The sequence below is a fragment of the Oncorhynchus tshawytscha genome, linkage group LG04, assembly GCF_018296145.1.
Source record: "Oncorhynchus tshawytscha isolate Ot180627B linkage group LG04, Otsh_v2.0, whole genome shotgun sequence".
Classification (NCBI taxonomy): domain Eukaryota; kingdom Metazoa; phylum Chordata; class Actinopteri; order Salmoniformes; family Salmonidae; genus Oncorhynchus; species Oncorhynchus tshawytscha.
In genome coordinates, this window is record NC_056432.1 from 7,633,344 (window position 1) to 7,659,914 (window position 26,571).

Consider the following 26,571-nt stretch of genomic DNA (forward strand, 5'->3'; position numbering starts at 1 on the left):
GCCCTATTCCCTATATAGTGCACTACTTGTTACCAGAGCTCAGGTCTAAAGTAGTGCACTATATTGGGAATAGGGTCTAAAGTAGTGCACTATATTGGGAATAGGGTCTAAAGTAGTGCACTATATTGGGAATAGGGTCTAAAGTAGTGCACTATATTAGGAATAGGGTCTAAAGTAGTACACTATATTGGGAATAGGGTCTAAAGTAATGCACTATATTGGGAATAGGGTCTAAAGTTGTGCACTATATTGGGAATAGGGTCTAAAGTAGTGCACTATATTGGGAATAGGGTCTAAAGTAGTGCACTATATTGGGAATGGGGTCTAAAGTAGTGCACTATATTGGGAATAGGGTCTAAAGTAGTGCACTATATTGGGAATAGGGTCTAAAGTAGTGCACTATATTGGGAATAGGGTCTAAAGTAGTGCACTATATTGGGAATAGGGTCTAAAGTAGTGCACTATATTGGGAATAGGGTCTAAAGTAGTGCACTATATTGGGAATGGGGTCTAAAGTAGTGCACTATATTGGGAATAGGGTCTAAAGTAGTGCACTATATTGGGAGTAAGGTGCCATTTGGGACACATTTTCGGTTTAATTTCCGAATGAGTCCCAGGGCACTGGTGTCAGTGCTGAGGTGTGTGTGTGTTTCTGTGTCAGTGTGTGGGTGTGTGTGTGTTTCTGTGTCAGTGTGTGGGTGTGTGTGTGTTTCTGTGTCAGTGTGTGGGTGGGTGTGTGTGTGTTTCTGTGTCAGTGTGTGGGTGTGTGTGTGTTTCTGTGTCAGTGTGTGGGTGTGTGTGTGTTTCTGTGTCAGTGTGTGGGTGTGTTTCTGTGTCAGTGTGTGGGTGTGTGTGTGTGTGTTTGATTATCAGTGTGTGGGTGTGTGTGTGTGTGTTTGATTATCAGTGTGTGGGTGTGTGTGTGTTTGATTATCAGTGTGTGGGTGTGTGTGTGTGTGTTTGATTATCAGTGTGTATTGGCATGTTATGTTATTTGATTGTTTCATGTCTCATTTGCTATCTTATATCAGAGAGGGACAAGCTCATCAAAGGTTTTTCTTGATCTTTTTAATAAGATATTAAAATCAAATTCATAGAATTAATCATCAACAAAATTCATAACTATTACATGCAACATTTACACGAGTAAAAGATTGTAAGGATAAAAAACTACATTTCATCAGAAATCCAGATGTCCAGGAAAACGAATCATCACAACCACCGGTGAAAGTGTCTGTAAGTGAGCGTCATGGTGCCTCTGAGCAGTGAGCACACGCATGTTCATCTGCAACACTCAGTGGAGAGACTGAGACTGACTGGCAGTGTTTTCACTCTCTCTCTGGGGGCAGAGAGGGGTTACCTCTGACGCGGATGAGTCATTAACAGCTAGCTCTTCCCCTTTTCCTAAACCAACTCAGGATATTTTTCCCCTGTGTTGATTGGCTGATGACGAAGAGAGGGGATCAAATTACTCCCTGAGTCAATGCTGCAGCCCCAGACGAGAAACAGCTGGATTTATCCTGCTCAATGAGCAAATTGTATGAGTGAGAGAAACTTCCTCTGTCTTAGTTGCTGAAGGCCAAGTCAACCCAGAACTGACTCCACAGTCACACTGTACACTCTACTGTAGCCTCAAGGGCTGATCCATGTTCGGGCCCTCCCCACAGCCTGGCAATGTCCGTGATCCCCTCTCCCTCCTGGGGGAAGCTTGGGGACGGGGAGGTCTCCGGGGTGTGCAGCTGGAGCTCAGGCGGGCCGCAAGATGACTCCTCTGTGTAGATCTGTAGAAAGAGCAGAGCCGAGAGGAGCAGCAGCCAACGGCGTGCGGAGTCAGGCTCTTCCCGGGGCAGGACTCTTCTCACCAGGGGAGGGTAGAGCACCCTGGGTGGCCTGCGTCCTCGGGGCCGGAGAGACGCCGGCCGGTATGTCCCTCCAGCTGCAGCAGGGGCTCCTAAGGGCCCGACGGGAACACTTTGCCAGGAAGTAGCTTGGCTCTCTGAACTGGAGGCACACATTGTGAAGCGAGAGCGGGTCTCTCTTGTAGAGTTGGTCTCTTCTGTCTTTGCCTGTCGGATTTTGCTCTGCCTGTCCTCTCTCTCGCTTGTTTTTTTCTCCGGCAATAAAATCAATCACTCTCTCAAGTGAAACGGTGTTTTACCCCGTTTCTCTGAAGTTTGACTCAGTTGATTATATTATTATCTCTATAAATTTCAGTTAAACCTCCTTGTATTTCACCTTATGTCTCTGACTCCCTCTTCATCTCTTTCTGCACTTAGTGCCTTTCCTCTTGATAGTCTTCCACAGAATGTATTTAAGTAGTTGAACAATGGGCGTAGCCTGTTCTCCTGCAGCCAGGTAACCCGCCTAAACTATATTTAGACAGGCAAAAACACCCTAACCTGCATTCCAATGGTGAGGTGACTCAGAGGTTGATATAAATTATGTGATAAGAAGCTGTTATAATTAATAAGACGTTTTACGTTTTATAATCAGTCAATTAAATGTATTTATAAAGCCCTTCTTACATCAGCTGATGTCACAAAGTGCTGTACAGAAACTCAGCCTAAAACCCCAAACAGCAAGCAATGCAGGTGTGGAGGCACGGTGGCTAGGAAAAACTCCCTAGAAAGGCCAGAACCTAGGAAGAAACCTAGAGAGGAACCAGGCTCTGAGGGGTGGCCAGTCCTCTTCTGGCTGTGCCGGGTAGAGATTATAACAGAACATGGCCAAGATGTTCAAATGTTCATAGATGACCAGCAGGGTCAAATAATAATAATAATAATTATACTTGTATGAAGAAGATTCATACATCGTGATTTCTTCAATCATTCTGATTGACCCCTTTATTAAAGGAACAATGAAATTGGAAAAACAAGTAGAAAAACAAGTAGAAAAACAAGTAGGAAAGCATTAGGAAAATAAAGGTCCTGAACTGTAGATGTTTGCTCTTGGAAGGCAGGATGTTTACATGTTATTAACATTTGTGGTCTGGCCTATTTACACTTGCTTTGTTTTGTTTGTTTTGTGGGGGGGTGCTCTATCCCCGCAGCCGCCCTCTTAAGATAACTGATTTATTGCCATACCAACTGAAGTTGCTAGGGAACTACTCTGGGTTCCATTTTTAGGCTCTCAGAACCCTAGCCCTTATAATTTTGTCCATTGAAATGTTCAGGTTTTCCCCATTTCCTCTATTTTACTCTCTGTTTGTACTTAAAACATTACACATGGACTGGAAATGGAAGATACTGTGGTAACATAGTGTGGAGACTTATGGCTGAGTTGCCTCCATTTGACTACAACAATCATTTCTAAACAAAATGCAAAAAGATTTGCAAAAAAAATGATTTGCAACTGAAATATGTACAGTCCCAGTCAAACGTTTGGACACACCCACTCAAGGTTTTTTCTTTATTTGTACTATTTTCTACATTGTAGAAAAATTGTGAAGACATCAAAACTATGAAATAACTCAAATGGAATCATGTAGTAACCAAAAAAAGTGTTAAAGAAATTCAAATATATTTTAGATTTTAGAGTCTTCAAAGAAGCCACCTTTTCCCTTGATGACAGCTTTACACACTCTTGGCATTCTCTCAACCAGCTTCACCTGGAATGCTTTTTCAATAGTCTTGAAGGAGTTCCCACATGTGCTGAGCACTTGTTGGCTGCTTTTCCTTCACTCTGCGGTCCAACTCATCCCAAACAACCTCAATTGTGTTGAGGTCGGGTGATTGTGGAGGCCAGGTCATCAGATGCAACACTCCATCATTCTCCTTCTTGGTCAAATAGCCCTTACACAGCCTGGAGGTGTGTTTTGTCATTGTCCTGTTGAAAAACAAATGATAGTCCCATTAAGTGCAAACCAGATGGGATGAAGTATTGCTGCAGAATGCTGTGGTTGCCATGCTGGTTAATTTTTAAATAAGTCACAGACAGAGTCACGGCAAATCACCCCCACACCATCACACTTCCTCTTCCATGCTCTTCCATGCTTCATGGTGGGAACTCGGTGGGAACATGGTGGGAAAGACACGGCGGTTGGAACCCTCCCCCCTACCTTGTCACAACACAACTGATTGGCTCAAACGCATTAAAAAGGAAAGAAATTCCACTATTTAACAAGGCACACCTGTTAATTGAAATACATTCCAGGTGACTACCTCATGAAGCTGGTTGAGAGAATGCCAAGAGTGCGCAAAGCTGTCATCGAGGCAAAGGGTGGCTACTTTGAAGAAATATATTTTGATTTGTTAACACTTTTTGGGTTACTACATGATTCCATATGTATTATTTCATAGTTTTGATGTCTTCACTATTATTCTACAATGTAGAAAATAGTAAAAATAAAGAAAAACCCTTGAATGAGTAGGTGTGTCCAAACTATTGACTGGTATTGCATATAGTAAACTGATTAAATCACTATGGGGTGTGATCAGTGGCGGATTTAGGTATAGTCAACATGGGCACCCGCACAAAAAAAAACTGAATGGTGACATTTGGGCGATCGGTTTTCTATCGCTCATTTGCTCGTCACGTCAATGATATCATGTCACCGTGTGGGACGGTGGGTCAATTAACCTTGTCGGAGTGGGCGTCCTGATTCTAGTTTGTGAGCTAGACAGGTTACCGCCTGGGAAGGTCTCCCACTCAGAAGTACGAGATGGAGGCGGTAGGTTGACCTCAGGTCTCCCCAATGGAAGCCCGAGGTAGGGGGAGCTGGGGAATCTATCAAATAGCACACCTCTAACTTTGTACAGTACTAATGCAATTAGTAAAATCAGTCACACTACGAAATGCTACCAAATAAACCACAATTCATTCATAATACTGTGAATATATAGTTTCACAGACATATTGTTGCATTTTTTTCTGGTTTGTGTGAACTCCTTAAGAATAATATAAACCAGTCTGCACACCAGCAAGGTGAATTGGTTTAGTCCTGACTCTTGGTTGACATTGTTGGGGGAAGGGTAATGTATTGATGCTCGAGTGCCAAATCACCACAAATTTGTTTCTAATTGACTTTGTTACTTCTTTCTGACATATATGAGTCTTATTTTTGTATGTATTTTGATATTAATTTAGTTTTAAATGTTATGATTATTTATTTGTGTTGTTCCAATTGTCTGAATAAAAATGCCAGTTAGTGCAGAATGGTGAAGTGCTGAAGGGAGGGTTCGCCCAGGGAGCCATACAAGCTAGAACCTCCACTGAGTGTGATGTTGTGATAATAGTGGTGTACTCTTCACCTTTACCGGCATGCATTCTCAGCCCGGCTTCGACCACAAAATCAGAAAGATTTAAGGAATGTTTTTTTCCCCTGTTTGATCCTAAGGTGTTCCCACTGTCTGCTCTGGTTCACTGCACGCAATCAAATCATCAGGCAAGTCAAGTAGCAACGCGAATGACCCTCCCACCCGAGGATCTGTCTCTTACAGCTATCTATTTCTCTGTGTTTGAGGGGTGCAAATTCCACTTGTCACGCAAATCTCGCTGGATTTGATTGCATTCATTTTACTCCTGCGACTCTTTCATTACTGTTGCTTGTCGTTCCCCCCCCCACGTTATTAACGACACCACCAATGTTTGTAATGACCTGTCAAACACAACCAGGCTGAAATGGGCTCTGTGAATTATAATGTCTTTCCATTGAATCTCTATGAGAGCTTCGTGATTTAACACACTGTCTGGACACAAAACATCACACACACAACATCACACACACAACATCACACACACAACATCACACACACAACATCACACACAAAACATCACACACACAACATCACACACAAAACATCACACACAAAACATCACACACAAAACATCACACACACAACATCACACACAAAACATCACACACAAAACATCACACACACAACATCACACACAAAACATCACACACAAAACATCACACACACAACATCACACACACAACATCACACACAAAACATCACACACAAAACATCACACACAAAACATCACACATACAACATCACACACAAAACATCACACACAAAACATCACACGCACAACATCACACACAAAACATCACACACAAACATCACACACAAAACATCACACACAAAACATCACACACAAAACATCACACACACAACATCACACACAAAACATCACACACAAAACATCACACACACAACATCACACACACAACATCACACACACAACATCACACACACAACATCACACACAACATCACACACAAAAAAAGAGAAGGTTACCTTTATTTTGATGGGTGTATTTTTTTTTTTTTTTTGTGGAATTGAAAAAAGTTATAATTTAATAAAGTTGAACAGTTTACAAATTAGACACGGTGAAATGAAAGCAACTTCCAAAAAATGAACACTGATGACAGTGATATTACGTCTGATCTGGAAAACAATGTAATGTATGTATAGAGGTGTAATCTCGAGCCCAAGCTGTTGATTTTTATTCTGAGGGTATCCTGCTATTGACACACAGTAATTAATTAGGCAGTCTAGACAGGGCAGGTGAGTGCATGTAGGGTAGACAAAGCAAGTGTTTGGTGGTTGCAGGCCTGTTTCACCCCTTTATGCTAATTTATTCATATTTATTAGTATTTATTCAAATGAGACACATATAATTGTCTTTGTTTTAACACAAAATATAAAAAAATACCTGCTACAATAAGAATGTATATATTAGTGCTTTCTAAGAAAAAAAAGCGAAATTAGACAAATGAAATACTTGAATTCGCACCAAAATCCCTGAAATCAATTTATTATTTGTCCGTGCCAGTTAAATGTTTTATGTAATTCAGTCAATATCTAATGGATTATAACAATTCTAAATGTTTGGAGTATCTTCATCCATTGTCCAACTAGAATTGTTTTTAAAACCTTTTAACAATTTCAATGACTGTTGCTAAGGTAAGCCATCTCGTCTCGTCTGTCTGTCCGTACGTTCATGTCAAGCTAAGGTAAGCCATCTCTCTCTCTCTCTCTGTCTGTCTGTCTGTCTGGCAAGCGATCCATATCCTCTGTCTGTCTGTCTGTCTGGCAAGCTGATCTATCGCTACTGTCTGTCTGTCTGTCAAGCGATCCATCTCCTCTGTCTGATCTATCTCTACTGTCTGTCTGTCTGTCTGTCTGTCTTGCAAGCGATCTATCTCGTCTGTCTGTCTGTCTGTCTGTCTGTCTGGCAAGCGATCCATCTCCTCTGTCTGTCTGTCTGTGTCAGTCTGGCAAGCGGATCTATCTCTACTGTCTGTCTGTCTGTCAGGCAAGCCGATCTATCTCTACTGTCTGTCTGTCTGTCTGGCAAGCAATCCATCTCCTCTGTCTGTCTGTCTGTCTGTCTGTCTGGCAAGCCGATCTATCTCTACTGTCTGTCTGTCTGTCTGGCAAGCGATCTATCTCCTCTCTCTGTCTGTCTGTCTGTCTGTCTGTCTGGCAAGCGATCCATCTCCTCTGTCTGTCTGTCTGTCTGTCTGGCAAGCTGATCTATCTCCTCTGTCTGTCTGTCTGTCTGATCTATCTCTACTGTCTGTCTGTCTGTCTGTCTGTCTGTCTGGCAAGCGATCTATCTCGTCTGTCTGTCTGTCTGTCTGATCTATCTCTACTGTCTGTCTGTCTGATCTATCTCTACTGTCTGTCTGTCTGTCTGTCAAGCGATCTATCTGTCTGTCTGTCTGTCTGTCAAGCGATCCATCCTGTCTGTCTGTCTGTCTGTCTGTCTGTCTGTCTCAGGCAAGCTGATCTATCTCTACTGTCTGTCTGTCTGTCTGTCTGTCTGCCGATCTATCTCTCTGTCTGTCTGTCTGTCTGGCAAGCCGATCTATCTCTCTGTCTGTCTGTCTGTCTGTCTGATCTATCTCTACTGTCTGTCTGTCTGTCTGTCTGTCTGTCTGTCTGATCCTTCTCCTCTGTCTGTCTGTCTGTCTGGCTTGTTATCACTATATTTCTGAAGAGATCTCAGGGGTCTGTCTTTTGTTTTCTGATATACATAATCTAGTCTGTGCTCATAGTTCACCAACTCTAAAAAGAGACACAGTCCATCAATATTCAACAACAATTGGTCTGTTTATTTTTCAAGAAGAGTGTACTGTCTGTCTGTCTGTCTGTCTGGCAAGCTGATCTATCTCTGTCTGTCTGTCTGGCAAGCGATCCATCTCCTCTGTCTGTCTGTCTGTCAGGCAAGCGGATCTATCTCTACTGTCTGTCTGTCTATCTCTACTGTCTGTCTGTCTGTCAGGCAATCCATCTCCTCTGTCTGTCTGTGTCTGTCTGTCTGTCTGTCTGTCTGTCTGTCTGTCTGTCTGTCTGTCTGTCTGTCTGTCTGTCTGTCGTCTGTCTATCTGTCTGTCTGTCTATCTCTACTGTCTGTCTGTCTGTCTGTCTGTCTGTCTGTCTGTCTGTCTGGCAAGCGATCCTTCTCCTCTGTCTGTCTGTCTGTGTCCTTGTTATCACTATATTTTTGAAGAGATGAACACCAGGGGAGCACTTTTGAAGTTCAAGCAGTTCACTTTTGTTTTGAGACCCAAAAAGTGCTTTATAGATATACATAATCACATTAGTAGGACCCTGTGCTCATAGTTCACCAACTCTAAAAGGAGACACAGTGCAAACCATCAATATTCAACAACAATTGGTAAACCTTTGGTTTATTTTTCAAGAAGAGTGTACTGTCTGTCTGTCTGTCTGTCTGTCTGGCAAGCAATCTATCTCGTCTGTCTGTCTGTCTGTCTGGCAAGCGATCCATCTCCTCTGTCTGTCTGTCTGTGTCAGTCTGGCAAGCGGATCTATCTCTACTGTCTGTCTGTCTGTCAGGCAAGCCGATCTATCTCTACTGTCTGTCTGTCTGTCTGGCAAGCAATCCATCTCTGTCTGTCTGTCTGTCTGTCTGTCTGTCTGTCTGGCAAGCCGATCTATCTCTACTGTCTGTCTGTCTGTCTGGCAAGCGATCCATCTCCTCTGTCTGTCTGTCTGTCTGTCTGTCTGTCTGTCTGTCTGTCTGTCTGTCTGTCTGTCTGGCAAGCGATCCATCTCCTCTGTCTGTCTGTCTGTCTGGCAAGCTGATCTATCTCTATCTATCTCTATAGGGCATACAAGCTGATCTATCTCTATCTATCTCTATAGGGCATACAATGTCATATGGTTCGAATGCTTTGAACCCAAGATTGTTCAAGATGGTAGGAATTCATGAGAGCTCAATGGTAGAAAACAATATCTATCTGGGTATTATTGGATATGGTGGATAGAAGGACGTGCCTAGACGCGCATGTGGTTTTGAGAAGTAAAAAACAAAAAGATAGTTGCTCCTAGAGTTTTGGAACAATGTCGCGACGCCTCGTCTTAATGAGCACAAACAAGTTCATGGAGTTCAACGTCATTAGGCTCTTCTCTTTGCCTGACTGCCTCAGTCTGGCTCGCTGGCGTTTGTCTCAAGGCCATTTAGTAATCAAAGGAGAGTTTTTTTTAAAACGTTTTTTTTTTCTTCAGCTTGAACAGATGAGACTCTTCCCCACCCTGATGTTTTCTTTAAGCTGCACAGCAAAAGAGCAGCTGTACCCAGAGGTGGAACATCATTCAGAGGGACCAGAGCAACCGCTGAGGTGAACTGGAGACCAGCTTCTATGCTAGACTAGCATGCTGAAACTCCAAGGTGACATCCATGGGATGCCAGCTAAAACAAATGGTAGCTATGCCATCCAACCACAAACAGGGTAGAGTGGGCAAACAGAGAAAATCCTGACACTCTTTCACAGAGTAGCATGTAAGTAAGTAAGAATGAAGTTGTACAAATTAGATTTAAGTGGTTTTGGCCAACTGACTATCAGACACCGTGTTTATTGTCACTCTGTGGATGTTCTCACAAAAGGTTGACTCTAGCCACCACTTGTTTGCAGCCATTTTGTGAGTACTGGTGACCCATGGTGGTGAAATAGGACAGTTCCTCCGCCAGCCGCTCGATGTGACCGTGGTCGGGGTAAAACCCCTCTCGTGTCATTTCCTCCAGCAAACACTCCATCACATGGCTTTTTTCAAGAAGCATCAGGGACACGATATCCAACCCCGCCTCTGCCCACAGAGGGTGATGCTCTGCCAGGGTATGCCGCAGAAGAGCTCTGGCTGGCTTCGCAGTGCAGGAGACATTCTGCAGTATGTGTCTGGTGATCTCCTCCTGCCCCAGACTACTGAGGAGGACATAGATGACGTTCAGATGCTCGTTGGTCTGGTTGGGCTGAAGCAGGCCTTGCAGCACGTCCAGCAAAGGAGCCGGCATCAACTCCACCTCGTCTAGCACAAAGACAGGGATCTTCTCCTGAGCCTCGGCATGCTCCACTATCTCCTCCACCCAGAGGGACAACTCTCGGGCGCACTGGCCCACATCACCTGGTACGGGGCAGTGGTGTAGGGTGAAGTACTGCACCACCAGGTCTTCTCCCAGCACCGAGCGGAAGTGGCGGACCAGCAGGCGACCCAGGTGGCTCTTGCCCACCCCGCTGGGGCCATGCAGGGCCAAGGCCAGGGGTTGGGAGTGAGCGTAGGTGGACAGGTAGCCCTGGAGGTGCTCCATCAGCTCTTCTATCGCCCCTTGCTGGCCAAACACTTCCCTGCGTAGCGTCTTGTCCAGGCCTTCCAGGTCATACGGTGCCACATGGTCATCCAGGTTCTCGATGGCATTGTAAACCTGCGAGAGGACGGGAAAGGAAAGTCATTTTTGTAAGTGTTATTGACTGGAATAACATTCCATTCTGTTTATTCTGTTCAATGCCATTAGTAGGAGGACAGATGAGCAGTGGAACACGTTTTACAAATCACATAACTGGGAAAAAAACTGCGCTGTATCCTCATCCACAATGAAACTGAAGCATAATTGGCATTTTCAAAAGCCCTTCCGGCTGTTTTGAGTGTAATTCAACACCATTAGTGGTAACAAAAAGAAGAGAAGAAAAAAAAAGAAGCAATGTATCCTATTGCTATGATGGCAACCGTGGGATATACAGCACTAGGCAAATCATGTGGCTGTGCCTGTACATTAAGCCTAAGGGATGAATGATATCTGTAGTTGGGTAACTAGCGACTGAGAGTGGAATTGATTGGATTGGATTGGAAAACACAGTAAAGAGACAAGTTTAGAGTTGACCTGAAGGGATACGATGATACCGAAGAGGACAAAGAAAGGTTTGGCCCGGCTCCGGTCCTTGTCACTGGGGACGACCTTGCAACAGTTGTTAGGGAAGAGCACACGAGACCCTTTCCTCCTCCTCCTCCTGTGGGTGGCCTGCTTGACATTGGAGGTGAAGATCTCTGGGGCGGTGGGTGGGCCGGGGCCCATGGAAGGCCTACCTGGGTCGGTGGGTAAGCTGGGGTCGGGGCCCGTGGAGGGTCTACCTGAGGCAACGAGCCCAGTGGCTGAGTCTAGCCGACGTCTCTTCAGAGCCTGGTACTTGGTCCTGATGCGGATCATGGCTTTCAGTTCAGGGGATATCAGCGACGGCCTTGGGTGGATGAGCTTGGCCTTCTGCTCCTCTGTCTTGGCCTCCTCTGAGAAGCTCCCTGAGCTGTCCTCCTTATCTCCCATCTGTCCAACAACAAGACAGAGATGTATAGGACAGAGGGACAGCAGTGTGGACACAGCATGATGTGGTATTTATTAAGGATCCCCATTAGCCAAGGCAGCAACTACTCTTCCTGGGGGTCCAGTAAGCCGCTATGTTCACACAAAGGACAATCACCGTGTAAGAAGCAAAGTTTATCTGAAGGTGAATATGCTTCACACTCTGTTCATTAGTTCATAGTGTCTGCTCAATGACAGATAAACTTTGCACTTGTGGCTATTATCTCTCATTCAGTGCAATATTTTGAACTTAAAATATACACCTATTAGTGTATGATAGATATTAGTTGTGTGTCTATGAATCCCTCTTAACAAGTGAGGAGGCAGGATTTGCGTGACTCCTGAGGTTTGGATGATTTTGGTTAACAAAAACAGGAGTAAATTAGGTCATTAATCATTAAGATTTGGTTTTAACACATGAGGGTGTCTGTGTATTTATAGAGGATGGTTTGTGTGTGTCTTCTCAGACTCCTCAAGGTAAAGACAAGTGTTTACAGATTCTTAATCTCGCAGACCAACACTTTGACCCCACAACAAAGTCAAGTTCTTAAATCGGTGAACTACCTGTCACCTGGTGCAGAGAATGTTGAAAAACAACCACCCCATTGACCCCAAAATAACTCCAATACTTTATTGAAAACATTCTCCTTTGCAATCGAAGATTTTGGTCAGATGAACAAGGAACATTATCCCAGTTAGAAAATGAGGCCATAAGCCTTTTGCATAGTGCTATTTATAGAGTAATAACTTTGCATTGGACTAGGTCGCACAAAGAGGAAGTGAAATGTCTGTGAAATGTGCCATGCTTTAATCTGGGTGTAATGTAAAGTTTGATGAAGAATAGCATGTGTCGATGGATGGGTGGGATAATGTCTGCGTGATCCCCAGAAAGGAATGCAAACTTGAGGTTTAATGTTTTACACACGATACAGACCCGTCTAAGTATGCAAATATTAGTCATCAAGTGGAGGAAGAGAGACAGGGGGAAAAATAGAGCGAGACATGTCTAATAAGACAAAAATAGAGATATAAATATTTCATTGTTAAATCTTAAGCTTAATGGGAGAGATATTTACCACAATGCAGAAAGGGATATTAACATTCAAAAAAATTGGAGAAAGAGGGAACGCGATGGAAGGAGTAAAAAAAAGAGAGTGAGAGATAGATTACATGTATGAAGAGAGGAGGGAAGGATGAGAAGGGCTGTTGGTGTTCGTCTTACCGTGGTGACCGTGGTGTTCGTCTTACCGTGGTGACCGTGGTGTTCGTCTTACCGTGGTGACCACCGAACAGGGCAAAAGTCTCGACCCGCAGATTGTGAATGAGGATGGCAAACACAAATGCGCTCGTCCGAAACGGTAACACCTGTGTCCAGTGAGGCGTGCTCGTTCCCCCACCCCTGCTCTCACTCCTCCCCCTCTTCTCGTTCTCCCCCTGCTCTCCCTCCTCCCCCTCTGCTCGTTCTTCCCCTCCTCTCTCATCCAAGCCTCTTCTTTTCCAGTGACCAAACCATCGGTCCCTGACAGTTAAAAAACAACATGCACTACTCATTGCCTACGTAATAATTTCCAAATGGATCATTATGAAAAGGAAACTGTCTGTCTCTCTCTGTCTCTCTGTCTGTCTGTCTGTCTGTCTGTCTGTCTGTCTGTCTGTCTGTCTGTCTGTCTGTCTGTCTGTCTGTCTGTCTGTCTGTCTGTCTGTCTGTCTGTCTGTCTGTCTGTCTGTCTGTCTGTCTAAGAGATTCTGTCTGTCTGTCTGTCTGTCTGTCTGTCTGTCTGTCTGTCTGTCTGTCTGTCTGTCTGTCTGTCTGTCTGTCTGTCTGTCTGTCTGTCTGTCTGTCTGTCTGTCTGTCTGTCTGTCTGTGTGTCTGTCTCTCTGTCTCTGTCTCTGTCTCTGTCTGTCTGTCTGTCTGTCTGTCTGTCTGTCTGTCTGTCTGTCTGTCTGTCTGTCTGTCTGTCTGTCTGTCTGTGTGTCTAAGAGATTGAGTAATGATTGTGTCTCTGTCTTGGGGATGGCTCCCTCCGAACACAGTCTCCAACTACACCATAGGTCTCTGCTTCCAAACCACGCCTCACAGCCATGTGATTCACTAAGATCAAATAATGACAGGTACTTTCACTCCCAACTAGTTCACTCCCACACAGGCCAGATTTGTATTGATGGTTCCAGGCCTTTATGTGCTATACACAATTAGCACATAACTAAGGTTAGACAGGTGTAAACAACCACCATATTGTCGAAACCTATCCCCATCCTTTCTGATTAACTGCTTAGGGGGGATGGGCTAGAGGTTGAGGAGTCAGAGGGATGTCCTTGTACTGTGGATTTGTTTGCATGCCTGTACATGTCTCTCTCTCTCTCTCGCTGTGTGCGTGTGTGTGTCTGTACGTGTGTGCGTGTGTATTCATTTTGGGGGGAGCATGAGTATCTGTGGGCTAGGGAATGTTTGATGTGTATGATACAATTCCATGCTATTCCCATCTACAGTTGAGTGTGACACACTTTGGTGGAACTGTGTGGTGAATCTAGCCAGGTTTATCCAGGTCTAGCCAGGTCTATCCAGGTTTAGCCAGGTTTATCCAGGTCTAGCCAGGTTTAGCCAGGTCTAGCCAGGTTTAGCCAGGTCTAGCCAGGTCTATCCAGGTTTAGCCAGGTCTAGCCAGGTCTATCCAGGTTTAGCCAGGTCTAGCCAGGTTTAGCCAGGTCTAGCCAGGTCTAGCCAGGTTTCCAGGTCTAGCCAGGTCTATCCAGCCAGGTCTATCCAGGTTTAGCCAGGTCTATCCAGGTTTAGCCAGGTCTAGCCAGGTCTAGCCAGGTCTAGCCAGGTCTAGCCAGGTTTAGCCAGGTTAGCCAGTTCTATCCAGGTCTATCCAGTTTAGCCAGGTCTATCAAGTTTAGCCAGGTCTATCCAGGTTTAGCCAGGTTTAGCCAGGTCTAGCCAGCCAGGGTTTAGCCAGGTCTATCCAGGTTTATCCAGGTCTATCCAAGTTTAGCCAGGTCTATCCAGGTTTAGCCAGGTCTAGCCAGGTTTAGCCAGGTCTAGCCAGGTTTAGCCAGGTTATCCATGTCTAGCCAGGTTTAGCCAGGTCTAGCCAGGGGATACAGAATTCTCTCATCAGTCACGTATGTTGACTTAACAACAAAATAAATCATAACCGATCTGTGTTTGTCTGGATATCTGCCCTTTATCTTCGTGCGAGATAATTCTCGTTACAATTGTATCAGCTAAGACTTTCATTTCCATGCAACAGCAGAGATAAACAAATGTAACAGAACAGTCTTTTTCTTTTTCAACGTTGGCGTGTCCCTCCCTGTATGACTGACAGATAAATGTGAGTGGTACTCTGTCTCAGTGCATGTTGGGTGGGCGTGTGTGTATGCATCAGCCCCACCTTGGTAACGGAATTGGCATTTAAACACGTTATGTGTGTATCCATGGAGCTGGTAATGGCTAGTTAAAAATGCTAATTGAAAACTGCACCACCTTTCACAAACACGTTATGTGTGTATCCATGGAGCTGGTAATGGCTAGTTAAAAATGCTAATTGAAAACTGCACCACCTTTCACAAACACAACGGGTGACGCAACAGCAACTCGTGTAGTTTCACATTATACTAATAGTTGAATAAATACATCAAACTGATCACACTGCTGCATGCTCACCATACACAGACAGGCAGACAGACAGACAGACAGACAGACAGACAGACAGACAGGCAGACAGACAGGCAGACAGGCAGACAGACAGACAGACAGACAGGCAGACAGGCAGACAGACAGGCAGGCAGACAGACAGGCAGACAGACAGACAGACAGACAGACAGACAGACAGACAGGCAGACAGGCAGACAGGCAGACAGACAGACAGACAGACAGGCAGGCAGGCAGGCAGACAGACAGACAGACAGACAGACAGACAGGCAGGCAGGCAGACAGGCAGGCAGACAGGCAGGCAGACAGACAGACAGACAGACAGACAGACAGACAGACAGACAGACAGACAGGCAGGCAGACAGACAGGCAGGCAGGTGGACAGACAAGTGGACAGACAGACAGATACAGACAGGTGGACAGACAAGTGGACAGACATGTGGACAGACAGACAGGTGGACAGACAAGTGGACAGACATGCGGACAGACAGACAAGTGGACAGACATGCGGACAGACAGACAGACAGATACAGACAGGTGGACAGACAGACAGATACAGACAGATGGACAGACAGACAGATACAGACAGATACAGACAAGTGGACAGACAGACAGATACAGACAGACAAGTGGACAGACAGACAGATACAGACAAGTGGACAGACAGATACAGACAGGTGGACAGACAGGTGGACAGACAGACAGGCGGACAGACAGATAGACAGGTGGACAGACAGATACAGACAGGTGGACAGACAGGTGGACAGACAGACAGGCGGACAGACAAGTGGACAGACAGACAGGCGTACAGACAGACAGATACAGACAGGTGGACAGACAGATACAGACAGGTGGACAGACAGGTGGACAGACAGACAGGCGGACAGACAGATAGACAGGTGGACAGACAAGTGGACAGACAGACAGGTGGACAGACAAGTGGACAGACAGGCGGACAGACAGACAGATACAGACAGATACAGACAGGTGGACAGACAGATACAGACAGGCGGACAGACAGACAGATACAGACAGATACAGACAGGTGGACAGACAGACAGATACAGACAGGTGGACAGACAGACAGATACAGACAGGTGGACAGACAGACAGATACAGACAGGCAGACAGACAGGCGGACAGACAGACAGATACAGACAGGCGGACAGACAGACAGATACAGACAGATACAGACAAGTGGACAGACAGATACAGACAGGTGGACAGACAGACAGATACAGACAAGTGGACAGACAGATACAGACAGGTGGACAGACAAGTGGACAGACAGACAGGTGGACAGACAAGTGGACAGACAGATACAGACAGACAGGTGGACAGACAGATACAGACAAGTGGACAGACAGGCGGACAGACAGACAGATACAGACAGGTGGACAGACAGGTGGACAGACAGACAGGCGGACAGACAGATACAGACAGGTGGACAGACAAGTGGACAGACAGACAGGTGGACAGACAAGTGGACAGACAGATACAGACAGACAGGTGGACAGACAGATACAGACAAGTGGACAGACAGGCGGACAGACAGACAGATACAGACAGGTGGACAGACAGGTGGACAGACAGGCAGACACAGACAGGCGGACAGACAGAGACAGACAGACAGGTGGACAGACAGACAGATACAGACAGGTGGACAGACAGGTGGACAGACAGGTGGACAGACAGGCAGACACAGACAGGCGGACAGACAGGCGGACAGACAGGCGGACAGACAGGCGGACAGACAGACAGATACAGACAGGTGGAAAGACAGGTGGACAGACAGGCAGACACAGACAGGCGGACAGACAGACAGATACAAACAGACAGGCGGACAGACAGACAGATACAGACAGGTGGACAGATACAGACAGACAGGTAGACAGATACAGACAGACAGTGTCACTTTCTGTAATTCAATTGTGTAATAAACCCCTCAGTGAGCATGTGATATGTCTCTGTTTTTATGTGGCTTTGATTTGAATCCAATGTAAGCGCTAATATAGCTAACCAACTGAAGCAGGTGCTGACTGCCTGTCCCAGAGAGAGAGAGCGGTCTGGAGACGGTTTGTCTCCTCATTATCTTTACTTTCAGCGGTTTACATTTCAATACAGAGCCCCTTTTGTTTATTCAAGCTGTGTTTTGATGCTCATCATTGTCCCCCTTAGTGTGGCAACACTGAGTCCCGGCACGCACACACATGTACACACACACACACACACACACTGCGTGGGCGTGCTGATGAGTCTTGTTTGTGATTGGGGTTTAGAGCGTTGGAGGAAGAGAATTATCCGGAGGTTTTGTGAGTGCAGTGACCTCTTTCGGGTACAGTGTTTTTGCCAGAGAAGACAGGACATGGAGCGACACTCAGTACCCATCACCCACTCCAAGAACCACTGTTTCAAGGCTGACTGTTCTGCTTTTTTTTTGTCATTTGTTGAAACCATACAAAGCCTCTTATTGAAGTGCAAAAGAGAAGATCCTCATTGGTACTTTCAAATCTCATTTTTTTTTGCCAAATTCCCATGGTGGACAGAATGTCAGAACGTAGGACAGCTGGACCATTCATTGTGGCTCAGCTCACCGCTCAAAGCACACCACACTACACAAACACACACAAACCCCACCCCACACACACGTGAAGGGAATACCCCGTGGGTATGTTTCTTGTGAAACATAACCCCCACCCCATGCACTCACACACAAAGGAAACCCCTAGATCCCCCCCCACCGCGTCCTATCAGAAGCTGAAATGACGACACGACAGCTCACGACAGCTCACGACAACTCACGACAACTCACCACAGGGAACTAAATCCATTTATTTCCTTGGTATTATTACATAAGGGGAGGTTCAGGTTTCCTCACCCTGAAATACCAGTCTGTCAGAATGACCTGGAATCCATGGTTCAGTTATCTTTAATCAATCACGACAAACCACAGCTAACTTTACTCATCAGTAGTTACTTACTCCTGAACTTGCTTTTCGGGGGAAATGTGTGATCTAAAAGTGCATGTGATGACAATGTTTTATAAGGCAATATGTCAGGTCACTAGAGAGGAAGAAATAATTGTCAATGAAGAATATTAGAGGAGAAACCGCCCACAGGTCTAATTGTAGTGACTCTTAAGTTTGTTGGTGCGTAGAGCAAAATGTAATCTGCTATGAATTATGGAATTCAGGAGGAACGTCTAACGGTCAGATGGAATAGAGGAGGAACAGCTAACGGTCAGATGGAATAGAACAGCTAACGCTTTTTTTTTTTTTTACTGATCATGTCAAAATAAATCAATGTACAAAAGCAAAGAGAGTATCGTTGGGGCCAGTAACGGTGGCTGGTTCGAATCCCTGAGATGACTAGGTGAAAAATATGTCGATGTGCCCTTGAACAAAGCACTTAACCCTAATTGCTCAATGTAAAGTCACTCTGGATAAGAACGTTTGCTAAATTACTAAAACGTTAATGTAAATGCACCACTGGCAGGAATACTGTGTGCAGGACTCTTTTTTCCAATTTGCTCATTGTTAACATCTCTAAAACACAGAGCTCATGGGAACATTATCTTTTATGCATCGCACCTCTGCTGGCTACGTTCTTGACTGGCATCCACCTAGAACTTGAACCCCGGACTCCAATGTATTACTGCAGGTGCCTTGTAAAACATTCTGTCTACGCTACGATGACTAAAGAGAGTAACATGACTGGTCTCTTTCATTTCCAAGGAACCAACGTTATTTTGTGGAAATGTTTCTGGTTGTACCACATGACAGAGGTCACTAGAGAGGAAGAAAGAATTGTCAATGAAGAATATTAGAGGAGAAACCGTCCACAGGTCTAATTGTAGACTCTTAAGTTTGTTGGTGCGTAGAGCAAAATGTAATCTGCTATGAATAGAAAAGAGAGCGAGGTCAGCGCTCAGTATCTGCAGTGGAATTCAGGAGGAACGTCTAACGGTCAGATGGAATAGAGGAGGAACATCTAACGGTCAGATGGAATAGAGGAACAGCTAACGGTCAGATGGAATCAGATGGAATAGAGGAACAGCTAACGGTCAGATGGAATAGAGGAGGAACATCTAACGGTCAGATGGAATAGAGGAGGAACAGCTAACGGTCAGATGGAATAGAGGAGGAACAGCTAACGGTCAGATGGAATAGAGGAGGAACAGCTAACGGTCAGATGGAATCAGATGGAGGAGGAACAGCTAACGGTCAGATGGAATAGAGGAGGAACATCTAACGGTCAGATGGAATAAAGATGGGAGGAACATGGAATAGAGGAGGAACAGCTAACGGTCAGATGGAATAGAGGAGGAACATGGCTAACGGTCAGATGGAATAGAGGAGGAACAGCTAACGGTCAGCTAACGGTCAGATGGAATAGAGGAGGAACAGCTAACGGTCAGATGGAATAGAGGAGGAACAGCTAACGGTCAGATGGAATAGAGGAGGAACAGTCAGATGGAATAACAGGTCAGATGGAATAGAGGAGGAACAGCTAACGGTCATGGATGGAATAGAGGAGGAACAGCTAACGGTCAGATGGAATAGAGGAGGAACAGCTAACGGTCAGATGGAATAGAGGAGGAACAGCTAACGGTCAGATGGAATAGATGGGAGGAACAGCTAACGGTCAGATGGAATAGAGGAGGAACAGCTAACGGTCAGATGGAATAGAGGAGGAACAGCTAACGTCGGTCAGATGGAATAGAGGAGGAACGTCTGTCAGATGGAATAGAGGAGGAACAGCTAACAGTCAGATGGAATAGAGGAGGAACATCTAACCGTCAGATGGAATAGAGGAGGAACAGCTAACGGTCAGATGGAATAGAGAATGGAACAGCTCGGTCAATGGAATAGAGGAGGAACGTCTGTCAGATGGAATAAAGGAGGAACAGCTAACGGTCAGATGGAATAGAGGAGGAACAGCTAACGGTCAGATGGAATAGAGGGGAACAGCTAACGGTCAGATGGAATAGAGGAGGAACAGCTAACGGTCAGATGGAATAGAGGAGGAACAGCTAACGGTCAGATGGAATAGAGGAGGAACAGCTAACCGTCAGATGGAATAGAGGAGGAACAGCTAACGGTCAGATGGAATAGAGGAGGAACAGCTAACCGTCAGATGGAATACATTTTCCTTTATTTCACAGCACAGACCGTGTGGACTTTGCTCTTTTCATTGAAGGGAGAGTCTTGAGGTCATTTTTTTTCTTTTTTACTTGGGTCGATTGATAACTGGATATTCCCATGCGAGGGCCAACTTCCTGTATTACAAAAACCCAAATCCACTGCTTTACACTTCCTGCTTTGTCATGCTTCCTCTGACCCCTCCCTCCCCCAGATATTTCTCAATCTCTTAGGTTCCCATTACAAATCTTAATATCAAGCCGCCGCGGTTTAGGTCATTGTTTTCATTGACCTTACTTGCTCCTTTGGCAGCCAGTGAACTGGTCAGTCAGTAGCCAGATGAGCACAACTTTGTTTGAGGCTCTGTACTTTTCCATGACACATGTGACATGCATCCGCTAGAGTGGAACGCATCAGTCCACTGTTCAATGCTGTGACTCCATCTGGTGGAGACAACAGAGAAAGACCAATCTGACACTCGGTAATTACTATCCCTTATTAAAAAGTGCTACTTCATTGTTATCACAGTGAATATATTATACAACCAAATCTCCCTGACACATCTAAGCCAAGCTAACATCAACGAAACTTCACATATGTACTATGATCGACAAACACAATGGGCGCCTAATCAATGTAGACTTTATTTCAAGTTTAGGAAATGCAAATAATTTGCCAGAGCAACATTTGACAAATGTATATAAAATATGGTTTATTTTCAATATGATGATAAAAGAAAAAAAAGACAATCCTAAAACCTTGATATGTGTGAAAGCGTAAACTGTAGAAAAATGTGACAATTGTGAGCCGACAGTATTTGTTAATCTGCCTGTTTGATTCTACGTCTCTATCAGCTGGATAATATCCATGCAACCAAGATGGCTTTTTCCTTTAAAAAAAAAAAAAAAAGAGACCAAGTAAATATATATGGGTATTGGTATAAGCAAACATACTAATTCCACATTTCAATCTTCACCCTCTTGCCACGTTGAAACACCCCCCCCAACCTCAAGAGTATCTCCAATCTCCTAGCCCTGACTGTTTCACACAGTGATACCGCAGTGTCTTACTCAAAAAAAGGTAACTGAGTATTTGCATAGCCAGACGCTATTGATTTGCATTGAAGTAGGTGGAGTGCGTTTACTGTGGCTGGAAACCTGGAGAGGACAGCAGGGCTATTATATTATGGACATGTATCACATGACCATCTGTCTATAAACAAAAAAAACACAGAGGGAAATGTGGTTCTCTTGTACGACTTGCATTATAGTTGTACACAAATTCAGCATACAGACACAACAACTGCTAAGAAATAGATACACTTTATAAAAATAAATAAAATGTTAAAAAATAAAATAAAAAGTTAGTGAAAACTGCTACAGTAGAAGGTAGAAGCTGGGTAACAATAACGTCTCTCTCAGAGGTCACTGCAGTGCAGTGAGCGTCCACTTAGCTCCAGTCGGATGATGTTGTTATAGCTGTTTATATGCGAGGAGGAAGATGATGACACAAGTAAGCACCACCATCATCATCACCACTGACACCAGGAGGGAGGCTCTGCATCCTGGTCTACGACACAGTCTCAGCAGTGCCCCGAGCCTTCGCCTCCGCCCCCCTTCTACGTCCCCGCTGTCTCCTGCGGGGCTAGGCAGCCCCACATCCAGAGAGTGACTAATAGAACGCAGCGAGTTCAGAGGAGGGGGTGCGTCGGTGGTCCTCTTCACCTGCAGCTTGCCCTTGTTGCGGTTGAAGCGGATGCTGTAGACTCGCTGCATGGCCGCGGGGAGGTAAGAGAGCACGGCTCGGTCCGTGGTCAGCTTGGGCAACCCCAGGTCAGGTAGCGGTGTGTGGCCCCGGCACAACGGGCACTGGATAGAGTCCGGCTTGGCTGACTTGACATTCATACGGGCCAGGCACTCCAGGCAGAAGGTGTGATTGCACTGGAGAATCTTGGGGGTGCGGAAGACGTTGTTGAACTGGCTGAAGCAGATGGCACATTCCAGGTCTGGGGCGCCCTCGTCAAGGGGGGGCTGGAAACCCAGTTGTGGCTCCTGGTAGGGGTCCATGGCTAGGACCGGTGGGCAGCAATGGGAGGTCAGAGGAGACCTCGGGAATCAACAGGAATGTAGGTCAACTGCCATGGACATGAGACCACTGGGAACCTGTGGAGGACACAACATTGAGGTGATGATGCACCTGTAACATGGTACCTCTTACCCAGGGGTGTATTCATTAGTGCACACGTTTTGCGCAATAAAAACGATGCATTTGTTATTGGACAAGTTCAGGTTAGTCCCTCCCGTTTGGTTCCTAGTGAATTACAACCCAGGGAAGTAAGGTAACGTCAACATAGAAATGCTATGATAATGAAGGAAACGTCTCCTATTCTATCTGTAGATAGGAGGCTGTGTTACACAAGAGGGGGTAGCAGCAGCTGATCAGTCATCAATTGATCAACTGATCAGTCATCAATTGATCAACTGATCAACTGATCAGTCATCACATTTCTTACTGGTATAAGAAATGTGGTGGAAACTCCCACTAGGCCATAAACTCGCACTAGGCCCAGTAACAGGGCACATTCAACAAATCTGATCTAACAAAATTAATATTTGTCAAATCTGTCATGATTGATGTATTGTAACAGGCCCACAATGTGGTTATTAAAGTCGAATTTGGATATAACATTTAGAAGTTGTCCCTTTTCAGGTTTAGAAGTAGTGACTGCTAAATGCTAACTCCCGTTCGTATAATCTGGTTAGCGTAGCTAGCATACAGGAAATCGGTGGTGGTAGTCAAAGTCGCGTTTAACTGCAACGTAAACATGTGTTGGGGTTAACATCCATACAAGCATTATGCCCCGATTTTAACCTCAACATAGTGAAACATGACCCGGGTTTAGACCGTCGTGAGACAGGTTAGTTTATACCCTACTGATGATGTGCTGTTGCAGTAGTTTGGGGCACACATTTTGCTACAGGGGTAATGAAGAGATTTGAGAACTTTCCCCACGTGTTTCCATTGTTTTGGTCGAGTTTGATTGACCTCGTTGCCGCATCTACACCTCCACTAATCCAACACTTTTGTAGATTGTGGGAAGGAACCGAATGTGTGCAAACGTCAGGAGAAAGGTGATATCTGGACACTCACTCAGAAAAACGTTTGTTTTATTGAGGGAGCCATGTAGAAATGGGGAGCATCATTTCTATTTAAAATCTTTATGTTGACAGGGAGTCAAAGCTGAAACCCAAGGTCTCTTTTCCAGATGAGCCCTGTTGAGCGCCACAATATACAGGACACACATTAACCTAAACATCCATAATTCACATTATAGAGGCAACAATTCCTCAAATGTTAAAGTGCTTCATGGAGCAAAGCGTTTTCTAAATTCAAACAAACCCCCTGCAACTAGACGGTCTTCCAAGCTGAAACGTTCTGTGCTACGCTTACCTTCCGAATCAGCCAGCTGGAGAAGCATCAGTAATGGTCTGACTAGGGAGATTTTAGCCAGCTGGAGGAGCATCAGTAATGGTCTGACTAGGGAGATTTTAGCCAGCTGGAGGAGCATCAGTAATGGTCTGACTAGGGAGATTTTAGCCAGCTGGAGAAGCATCAGTAATGGTCTGACTAGGGAGATTTTAGCCAGCTGGAGAAGCATCAGTAATGGTCTGACTAGGGAGATTTTAGCCAGCTAGGTTCATCTGTGTCAAGGAAACCACCCCTCAGAATACTGTGTCAATAGTAGCCCTTGATCATGATTCCCAGTCCCATTACAATACACACAGGAGTCATTGGACGAAGGCCGCTTCTGTAGGGGGGTTGCTAGGCCTGAACATTAACACACATCGCTTGCAGTGCGGTTTTAGAAGCATTAAGACATCATATTTCATATCGGTGAGAAATAATTTCCAAAAAACAAAAAGGTTCAATTGATACACACCTTTATAGGGTTAGGGTTCCCACATGGCCAGATCTCCATGTTACAGCGCTTGTTTATGGAGAACAAAGTGGCCTACCTGTGCTAATTAGCTATCTGTGTCTCCGAACACCTGTGTAAACGGAAGACAAAAGTGTTGTCACTGAAAATAACTGGCAGCTGCAACTGTTTTAAAACAGTGTACAGTAAAATGTGTATTTAGCATTTGTGAAATAATTTTGATGAAAGTAGAGGACTTTGTTTCTAGACCTGTGCCGCAATTTAGAATCGATTCACGTTTAGATGGGAGTACTTGGGGCTGTTTTGGCTTCCAGAGCCAATTCACCCTTTAAACAGAACGTGTAAGGTCCTTGGACTATAAGGACTAACATTAGGTTCCTTTAGTCTAATACGGAGCTGTGTCAATAGGTATTGTAATATGGCTCACCAATCTAACTGCAGACCTTACTGTGCTTCTACACCTGCATTGCTTGCTGTTTGGGGTTTTAGGCTGGGTTTCTGTACAGCACTTTGAGATATCAGCTGATGTACAAAGGGCTATATAAATACATTTGATTTGACTTACTGCAATCTCCTTGATTTTTCTTAAAATGCATGGAAGGTAAACAGGTTTAGGTGGTTTCATGTAAAAGGATGCCCCGCTCTCACATTTATGGGTCAAATGAAGTAGTCATAGCAACACATTTATTGTATGCAAAAGAGAAGGACAACTTTAGTTCCGCCATCTACAACTATACTAATCTAGGCTACTAGCTGACATTCAGTATGAACTAGTCTATCAACTTTAGAGAAATACATACAGAAAGGACTGATATCATGTGTAGGCTACATCACCTGAGTGAGAAACACATTCAAGTTCATATTTCTTACAGATCAGACAAGGCAACATACACCAATATGAAGTTTCCATAAACCCCCAAGAAAAAAACTACTTACTGGTAAAATAGGTGAATGTGGATAACTTGCCAGAATGTAATCGACCTACAAGAGGAAATATTAAGGCTACATCCTTATGACAGCTGTAAGGAGGAGTGACGTCCAACGGGCCTTTTGCCCTGAAAGCAGCAGAGGTGCCCAGAAGAAATACAAGCCTGCCGTTTTCACTTCTGAAAGTTAACCCAGAGTCAAACTTTAAAAAAAATAATTGTTATGAACTATGGAATGAAAAACTACAGTTGAAGTAGTTACCATGTCGCTCATACAGTCGTGGTTAAAGCGTGATCTTGCCGGTGAAAGGCGAGCGCAGGCAGATCCCCTGGAGCAAGGTCATAGAGCGCGCTCCTCCAAACAAACTCTTGATCTTTAGGTTGTGATACTACTTTGCTTCAACTCCGCTCCTTTGCTCTCGGCTTTGGGTAAGTCAGTATTTGAATACTGTTACAATATGAGGAAACATGTTCGGGGTAGCTAGTCAAATGAGCGACTCGGAAATATTAGGCCTATCTGTGTAAACATACTTGGCTCGGTGAGCGCGAGCGGCCGTCCGTGGGTAGTCATTTGGAAATGCACATACCTAATATAGGCGTCGTTGCACCTGTCGCGACTTTATGTAGATTAGCGAGTCGACCTCAAAACTCCACATAATACAGACTACTCATTAGTTGTCTTGGAAATAAAATGAAAACGTGTCTTGTCTGTCATGGCTTATACAAATGCTGTAGGTAGATAGGCCCTATGGTATGAAGTCACTTGGCAGTACAGGATTTTATATACAAAATTGGATTTCCCAAAAACCTTGCTTGGCGAAGACATTTGATGATGATAATTATTGTGAAATGTGAGTAGTAGACTTACCTAAAAAAAAAAAAAAACGTTTAGGTGGCTGTTCATGTTTTTGAATATTTTTTATTGGTGACAGATGAGAACAGGAGAAATGTAAGGAGTAGGGTTGGGGGATGGTCATTCTAATCTTATATCTAGGGTACATAGGGTAAAATTCAACCTGGAGCCCCCCACTAAGGACTCAGAGATTGAAGCATTGTCATTCCACTGGTGAGATTAGTGAATGTGTTGGCATTGGTAAAACATAAGACTAACATACAGTAACAATCAGATTTATTAGATCAAACATAAAGACCAACACAGACAGAGCTAACACAACTGGACCCACACCCCTTCTCTTATTCTAGTCAAATATGGCTTGCATCCCAAATTACACCCTATTCCCTGTTTAGTGAAACAACTTTTAAACAGGGCCCATAGGGCTCTGGTCCAAAGTAGTGCACTATATAGGG

At 44.7% G+C, this 26,571-nt stretch overlaps 3 protein-coding genes across 8 annotated transcripts; all 3 read right to left on the minus strand.

Annotated features, from left to right (window-relative positions):
• Window positions 1-1,039: 1,039 nt before the first annotated feature.
• Window positions 1,040-2,354, minus strand: LOC112238295 (radiation-inducible immediate-early gene IEX-1). Its single transcript, XM_024406867.2, has one exon. It carries the CDS (start codon window positions 2,013-2,015, stop codon window positions 1,608-1,610), a length of 408 nt encoding a protein of 135 aa, XP_024262635.1. The 5' UTR covers window positions 2,016-2,354; the 3' UTR covers window positions 1,040-1,607.
• A 6,665-nt stretch (window positions 2,355-9,019) lies between these two features.
• Window positions 9,020-12,977, minus strand: tor4ab (torsin family 4, member Ab). The gene is made up of 3 exons (XM_024406874.2): window positions 12,827-12,977; window positions 11,131-11,568; window positions 9,020-10,674 (listed from the first exon to the last, which is right to left on the minus strand). The coding sequence occupies exons 2-3, from the start codon at window positions 11,566-11,568 to the stop codon at window positions 9,853-9,855; spliced, it is 1,260 nt and encodes a 419-aa protein (XP_024262642.1). The 5' UTR covers window positions 12,827-12,977; the 3' UTR covers window positions 9,020-9,852.
• An 8,665-nt stretch (window positions 12,978-21,642) lies between these two features.
• LOC112238299 (RING finger protein 223) lies at window positions 21,643-25,993 on the minus strand. Of its 6 annotated transcripts, none has more exons than XM_024406871.2 (3): window positions 25,526-25,941; window positions 25,274-25,318; window positions 21,643-22,562 (listed from the first exon to the last, which is right to left on the minus strand). In XM_024406871.2, the coding sequence occupies exon 3, from the start codon at window positions 22,464-22,466 to the stop codon at window positions 21,873-21,875; it is 594 nt and encodes a 197-aa protein (XP_024262639.1). In that variant the 5' UTR covers window positions 22,467-22,562; window positions 25,274-25,318; window positions 25,526-25,941; the 3' UTR covers window positions 21,643-21,872. The 6 variants fall into 6 exon arrangements, 4 of the variants coding, with proteins under 4 accessions (XP_024262639.1, XP_024262638.1, XP_024262640.1 ...); XM_024406870.2 differs by having other exon boundaries at window positions 25,274-25,443; window positions 25,526-25,940; XR_002951597.2 differs by lacking the exon at window positions 21,643-22,562 and adding an exon at window positions 24,402-24,449 and having other exon boundaries at window positions 25,274-25,443; window positions 25,526-25,978.
• Between the last annotated feature and the right edge of the window lie 578 nt (window positions 25,994-26,571).

Bases quoted from the DNA above. Each gene is read 5' to 3' on its own strand.
- LOC112238299 (XM_024406872.2), bottom strand. From the start codon at position 22,466: ATGGACCCCTACCAGGAGCCACAACTGGGTTTCCAGCCCCCCCTTGAC.
- tor4ab (XM_024406874.2), bottom strand. From the start codon at position 11,568: ATGGGAGATAAGGAGGACAGCTCAGGGAGCTTCTCAGAGGAGGCCAAG. The intron at 10,675-11,130 runs GTCAACTCTAAA...GTCCTCTCGCAG, and splicing joins GTATCATCGTATCCCTTCAG to GTTTACAATGCCATCGAGAA.
- LOC112238295 (XM_024406867.2), bottom strand. From the start codon at position 2,015: ATGTGTGCCTCCAGTTCAGAGAGCCAAGCTACTTCCTGGCAAAGTGTT.